A 6,870-nucleotide genomic window follows, 5' to 3' on the forward strand; every position below is an offset into this window, starting at 1 on the left:
CGTGGAAGCACTCGCAGCTCCTCGGCCGAGTCCACGGGAGCGGGAGGCGCGGCTGGGGCCCCGTCGGTGCCCCCGCCAGCCCCCGAGGGGGGGGGCTCCTGCCCAGAGCCATCCTTTGCCTCTGCGGGCCGTTCGTCTTGGTCAGCGTCGGAAGCGCGCTTCGGCGCGGATTTGCCCATATCGTTGGGCGCACGGAGGGAAGGAGAGGTGGGCTCCTGCCCGAGAGGTCGCGGGACCTGCGCAGAGCTCGCTCTGCGTGATGCCGCTCGAGCTTGGGCGTGCACGCAAGACGCGCAAGCAAGAGCAAACAACTGGGAAGTTCACAGCTGAAGTTTACCCAGAGAACTCCGTTCGCACCCATACCGTCGGGTACTTATTTTAAGACGAGGTAAACAGCAATAGATCCGGCCCTCAAGCGGCCTAATCGATACCCAGCCCTCACGGAATTGGTCCCTCGTTGTACAGCAATCGATCCTTCACAGTGCCCGTCCTGCCAACTTGCTGAGAATCGGTCCCCCAGGTCACCTGTGGCGCGAAGCTGATGTCTCCCGCCCTCGGCGCGCCCAACGCGCAGCGGCGGCAGACCACCCTCCGGTTCGAGGGGCGCCTGGGGCTGAGCGGGCTGCCTCCGCCAGAGTTTGGCTCGCCCACCGGCGGGCTGTCACCCTGCCACGGGTCGCAAGCCCTCTGCCGGCCGGAGCGCAGGCTGCGCGGGCTTCCAGCAATTGGTCCCTTGGCAAGCGCGAATCGGTCCCCCTGGCTCCAGGAACTGATCCGGCACTGCACGAGGATCTATTGCTGTTTACCTCGTCTTAAAATAAGTACGCGACGGTACTCGAGTAGGCGCCGGCTTTCCACCGGCATTGCCCATCTTTCGCCGATCTGCTGCCCCCGCCGGCGGCGATGGCGGACAGCAGCGCGCCTGGCGCGCCGGCAGTGCCGTCGGATGGCACGGCTGGTCGGCTGCGTCCACCCGCAGCCGGGGTGCGCGCTCGCCCTGATGCCGCGTCGTCGCCGCTCACGAACGCCCTCCTGAAGCGCCCTGCCGACCGGCCAGCCGGCGAGCACGAGCGCGCAGCTTCTCGATCCCGCGGCGCAGCGCCGCGGATGGATGCCCTCGGGTCGGTGGAGAAGGACCCGGGCGCGTCCGCCTCGACCCGCACCGCTGAGGCGCCAGCAGTTGCGGCGCGGCAGACTCGCGCCAATTCGGCGCAGCTCGCCTTGGAGCCCATCGCGCTCTCAAATCGCCTCGAAACCATGCTCCTCGGCAACCATCCCGTCCCTGCACCTTCCAACGAGGTGAGCGTCGCCAGCGAGGTCTCCAACAGCATCATTCTCGTCGCGAAAGCTGCCGTCGACGCGCTCTTTTCGTCGCCGCAGCGCGCTGCGCTGATGGCTCTCGGGCTGCGGGACCTCAAACCGGCTGCGCTGGCGTATCTCGTGTGGGACCTCCGCGGCGTGCTGGCGGGCGCGCGCCACGACCAGGCGGTCGCTGCGGCCTCGGTCCGTTTCCGGCGGAGTGGGAGCCGCGGCTCGGTGGCCTTGCTCCTGCTGCTTCCATTCCTCCCGGTGGCTCGGGCTGGCACCTCACCTTCGCCCCCTTTTCCTCTACGGTCGCCACCGTTGCTGCCCCCGTTGCTGCCTCCTGCTCCGCCCCCGCTGCTGCCTCCTGCTCCGCCATATCTGCCATCTCCGCCCTCACCTCCGCCCTCGCACCCGCTCGCATACTACACCATCACCACGACGCCGGGATCGTGGCCTAGCGAGGCGAGCTGGGACCTCTGGTGCGGCGGCGAAGTCGTCCTCTCATCGGCGCCCTACACCGGCTCAGACCAGGCTAGCGGAGAGCCTTTCCAGACCGAGTACGGCGTCTCCCTCTCGCCCGGCGTCGAGTGCGAGCTCCACATGTACGACTCGTACGGCGACGGCTGGAACGGCGCTAGCTGGTCGGGCCTCGGGCAAGAGGGCCTGACCTTTGCCGCTGGGCTTGAGGAGAGGAAGTACTTTGTGGTGCCGTTTGCGCCGCCCTCCCCGCCGCCGTCACCGCCGTCGCCACCGCCGCTCCCGCCGCAGCTGCCGCCGCCGCCGCTCTCTCCGCTGCCTCCGCTCCTCCCCGGCGAGGCCGTCGCCCACACGCCTCAAGACATCCAGGACGAGATCAACGAAGCCGTGGACCAGGGCCGCAACGCGACCGTCTACGTCCCGCCGGGCGCCAGCCTTGCCTTCAAGAGCGACGTCGAATGTGACGGCAACATCCACCTCTCGGTCCGGAGCAGCGGGGAGGGCGCGACGCTCGACGGCAAGAAGAACTCCCGCATGTTTTATATCAAACAAGGCTGCAGCCTCTACCTGGAGGCGCTGCACTTTGTGGACGGGCGTGGCGTTTATGGTGGCGCGGTGGAGGCGCGTAACGCTGGCGACATCGCGATGAAGGACGTGTCCTTCACGGGCTGCGAGGCTGACCTGGTGCGTCTGGCCCTCTCTCCCACGCACCGCTTGGCCTCGCTAGCCCTCGCCATCCACGAGAGAAGGAATGGATGCCCCTTGAGTCGCATGCCGCGCTGTGGCTGGCTTGGCCGCCCCTCACCCGCTGACGCCCCGCTGCCCCCTCTCGCGCAGCACGGCGGAGCTATGTTTGTGCACCTCAGTGGCGATGTCTCGATGGAGAGTGCCGGCTTCAGCTCGTGCACGTCTGCCAAGGTGCGCCAAAGCATCCGTGTTACACCACACAAACACTCATGCCGGGGAAGGGAGAAAACTCGGCGGCCCGGGAAAGGGAAATAGAACGGGCCGTTCTGGGCCAGGGGGTCCGCCCACTGACGCCCCGCTTGCACGGCGCCCTCGTGCAGTCCGGCGGAGCTATGAAGGTGGTCAACAGCGGCGACGTCTTCATGAATGGTGCCAACTTCAGCGAGTGCACGGCTTCCTATGTGCGCCCACCCACGCACGCCCGCAAGCCATCAAGGCCAGGGGGTGGGGAAAGGCTCGCTAACGGGCACCGCCCTCTCTTGCTTGCTGACGCCCTCCCCGCCTGTGCCTGCCCGCCCTCGCGCAGGACGGCGCAGCTATGTACGTGCTCGGCAGCGGTGACGTCTCGCTGGAGGGTGCCAGTTTTGTCGGTTGCGCGGCTGACAATCAAGCGGTGCCGCGCGCCCCCTCCAAGGAGGGTGCACACACCGAAACGGGAGACCAGTCTGTGTTCTTGTGTAGGCTCTTTATCTCCTCAGTATCGAGCGCCTAGCTCTCACCAACTCGCAGTTTGTCGACAACATCGCGAGCCAAACCCCCGCTGCGCTCTTCTTCTCCTCCCGCATCGCTGCCTCCGACTCGATCCTCCGCAACACGACCTTCTTCGGCAACTCTGCGCCAGGCAACATCACAATCCTCGCCGCCTCGCCTCTAACGTGGGACTGCCCGCTCGGCTCTTGGATGCCGAACGTCGGCCAGCTCGTCGGCGACTTGTCCGGCTGCAACAGGCTTTGCGCCGAGGGTCACTACGGGAGCGCGTCGAACCACATCACCTCCGATTGCAGCGGCCCCTGCTGGCTCGGGCATTTCTGCCCAGAGGGATCCGTCCTCCCACAGAAGTGCCCCGCCGGCACCCACATGCCCAACAGGTGGGCGGCGAACGTTTCGGACTGCTTCCTCTGCGGCCCCGGCCAGTACCAGCCAGAGAGCGGCCAGGAGGAGTGCTTGCCTTGCGCTGCGGGTTCCTTCTCCCGCGACGTGGGCAGCGCCGTCTGCGAAGCCTGCCCAAAGGGCGGCTTCTGCGAGGACGCGGGCGCCGCCTCTCGCCTTGTCTGGCAGGCCTGTCCCGCGGGCAGCTTCAACCCGAACAGAGGCTCCAGCTCGAGCGCGGCGTGCGAGCTGTGCCCCATCGGCATGTCGAGCGCGGCACCAGGGGCGGAGGGCAGCGAGACGTGCTCGCCCTGTGAGCCCGGCACCGTCGCCGCCACGCCTGGCCTCGCCAAGTGCGAGCGTTGTGAGCCCGGCAGCTTTTCCGGCGCCGGCAGCGACTTTTGCAGCGATTGCGCTGCAGGCACCTACGCCGCCAACCCCGGTTCGGGAGAGTGCATGCGCTGCCCTCACCCCCTTAGTAGTGGCCGCGGCAGCGTCACCTGCTCCGTCTGCCAGAAGGACTTCTACCTGCTCAAGAGCGCCGACCCGGCCGAGATCTATTCCTCCCCGACCGACTACTGCAAGCCGTGCCCGCCAAACGCCGACTGCAGCTCGCCCAACACCACTCTCGAGGCCCTTGGCGTCCCAACCGGCTACTGGCGCGCGAGCCTCTCCAGCGCCGTGTTGACTGAGTGCCGCCTCTTTGGCGGCGATGCCAAGGCCGGAAAGAAGCGATGCGCCGGCAGCGAGCCGGTAGACGATTCTCGCCGCCGGAGGATGGAGGAGGTTGGCTCGGACGCGTACTGCGCTCCCGGCTTCATCGGCCCCGAGTGCGAGCTCTGCGCCGCGGAGTACCACTACCTCGCCGACGGCGACGAGTGTAAGGAGTGCGCTCCGCGCGGCGTGTCGGCGGCACTCATCGCCGGCATCGTCTTCGTCCTCTGCGCCGCGTGCGGCCTCGCGGCGTGGGCCTACAGCGAGACGGGCTGGCGGAAGAAGGCCTACATCGGCCGTCTGCTCCGCTTCGCAGACCGTGCCGTCTACTGGTACGTTGGCGTCGGGCTGACGGCAAAGCTGAAGATCCTCTTCGGCTTCTATCAGATCTGCACCGTCTTGTCCTCCACCTACTCCGCGCGGCTGCCGGAGGAGTACACTGGCTGGACCGACCGGCTGGCCAACGCGATGTCCATCGACTGGTCAGGCGTCTTCCTGCCGGAGCAGTGCCTCGGCTACGGTATGCGACTCCTCGCCATTGCTCTCTCGCCCGTCGCCCTCATCGCACTGCTAATGGGAACGGGAATTGCGCTGCGGCTCCACTACTGGCGTGCCGCACCGCCACCGCGCGAGAGATCGTGGTTCGCAGAGGCGGCCCTCGGCCTCCTCGACCTCACGCCGGCCGGCCTCGTGCTCGTCTTCTGCTTCGTGCCCTCAATCAGCGCCTCCATCTTCCGCTCGTGGTCGTGCCAGGCGCCCTCGCGGCTGATGACTGCCGTTGCTCACAACTCCCACCCCTCAGTCTTTGCGATGTTCTACTGATAGGCCTACACCGTCTCTCCGCCGAACGAGCCCCTGGAGCAGGTCTCCTACATGCGGCAGGACGCGAGCATCGAGTGCGGCACCGAGGATCACGAGTCCATCACCGACGTCGCCATCGGTCTCATCGTCCTCTGGCCCGTCGGCTCGCTGGTCCTCTTCACGTCGCTCCTCGCCGCCTGCTACAAGCCGCTGCAGGCCAAGACGCCGAATGCTCTGACGCGTGCCACCGCCTTCCTCCACCGGGAGTACGAGACGACCTATTTCTGGTGGGAGGCGGTCGAGCTGGCGCGCAAGCTCGTGCTCACGGGCTTTGTGTTGCTGATACCGGAGGAGAACGCCTTTCTTCGCCTCGTGGTGGCGACCCTAGTCTGCTCGTGCTACGCCGTCGCACTTGCCGTCGTGCGGCCGTACAAGCGGGTCGGCGACGACGTGCTAGCCGTCGCCACAAGCCTCGTGCTCCTCCTCCTCTTCCTTGGCGCCAACTGGACCACCATTTTCCTCGGCATTGAGGAGCGACACCCCGACACAGAGGAGGCCGCCGCCATCCTCGGCTTCGGCAAGCTGAACGGCGTCGTCAACTCGATGCTCGTCCTCGTCGCCGTGACGCTCCTCTTCTTCCTCATCGGCGCCGTCGTCGCCGCCCGCCGCGTCGCCATGATCCCCACGATCCAGCTCGCCTCGACTAAGCAGCCCCCCGAGCTGGACATCGGGACCGGCATCACATGGCACTTGTTCCTCTCGCACATCTGGTGCGTCACGCAGCTAGTGAGGATGATCAAGCCAGGCCGCATCGAACTCCACCCCCGACCATGCAGGTCGACCGGTCAAGACGCCGTCGGAAACATCAAGAGCGAGCTGCAGCTGCTGGTGCCGGGCCTCAAGATCTTTCTCGACGCGCGCACAGGCTCAGCCGCGCTGCTTTAGCTACACACAGCCCTTCTGACGCACCGCGGTTTGCGCACAGGTAGATAATCTCAAGGATATTGGGGCGCTCGAGGAGTACATCCAACGCTCGCAAATGATCCTCTTCTTCCTCTCGTGTGGCTACTTCCGCTCCAAGGCGCGCTCTCGCCGCCCTGAGTGTCCCGCGCTCGGGATCCTCTGGCTCTCAACGCACCCGAGTCTGCTGCGCCCCTCGACACTCCCCACGGCTCACCGCCCGCCTGCTTGCGTGCCACCAGAACTGCCTCCGCGAGATCCGCTCGTCGCTCGAGCAGAGCAAGCCGATCGTCCTCGTCCAAGAGGCGGACCCGGCCAAGGGCGGCGGGACGCTGCAGGTGCTGCGCGGCGAATGCCCGGAGGACCTGCAGCCGGACATCTTTGAAAAGGGCTGGACGCACACCATCTACATGCGAATTGAGGAGTTCCAGCGCGTCTCGCTCAAGACCATCGTCGAGGCGCAGCGGGGCACAGCCGCAGTCCTCTCGTCCCTCCCAAGACCTTAGCCACGGCACCCTTGAACCGCAGGCGGTGCTCCTCAGCTCACCCAACTACCTTGACCGGACCTCCCTCCCGCTCTGCGTGCCGGGCGAGCCCGAGAGCCAGTCGCTCGCCTTTGCCAAGGCAACCCTCCTCTGGGCCTCGCCGGCCAACGCGGGCGCACAGGCCTTGGCTGACGAGATTGCCGACGCCTTTGCCGGTCTCACGATCTCCACCGCCGAGGCGCCCGGGCCAGCGACCCACATGCTGCTCTACCTCAACGAGGACAGCTATTGG

At 66.8% G+C, this 6,870-nt stretch overlaps 1 protein-coding gene across 1 annotated transcript in view; it reads left to right on the top strand.

Annotated features, from left to right (window-relative positions):
- Positions 1-541: 541 nt before the first annotated feature.
- EMIHUDRAFT_226764 (hypothetical protein) overlaps positions 542-6,870 on the top strand; it is a gene marked incomplete at both ends in the record, with an annotated part of 6,715 nt that continues 386 nt past the window's right edge. Inside the window, 15 exons of the mRNA XM_005788543.1 lie at positions 542-728; positions 844-984; positions 1,058-1,569; positions 1,768-2,010; positions 2,122-2,466; positions 2,620-2,700; positions 2,805-2,930; positions 3,056-3,142; positions 3,211-3,261; positions 4,693-5,109; positions 5,158-5,903; positions 5,970-6,021; positions 6,119-6,275; positions 6,397-6,545; positions 6,622-6,793. Coding sequence (XP_005788600.1) covers positions 542-728; positions 844-984; positions 1,058-1,569; positions 1,768-2,010; positions 2,122-2,466; positions 2,620-2,700; positions 2,805-2,930; positions 3,056-3,142; positions 3,211-3,261; positions 4,693-5,109; positions 5,158-5,903; positions 5,970-6,021; positions 6,119-6,275; positions 6,397-6,545; positions 6,622-6,793 — 3,466 coding nt within the window. The remainder of the gene's footprint in view (positions 729-843; positions 985-1,057; positions 1,570-1,767; positions 2,011-2,121; positions 2,467-2,619; positions 2,701-2,804; positions 2,931-3,055; positions 3,143-3,210; positions 3,262-4,692; positions 5,110-5,157; positions 5,904-5,969; positions 6,022-6,118; positions 6,276-6,396; positions 6,546-6,621; positions 6,794-6,870) is intronic.

This window comes from Emiliania huxleyi (assembly GCF_000372725.1).
Source record: "Emiliania huxleyi CCMP1516 chromosome Unknown EMIHUscaffold_134, whole genome shotgun sequence".
Taxonomy (NCBI): Eukaryota; Haptophyta; order Isochrysidales; family Noelaerhabdaceae; genus Emiliania; species Emiliania huxleyi.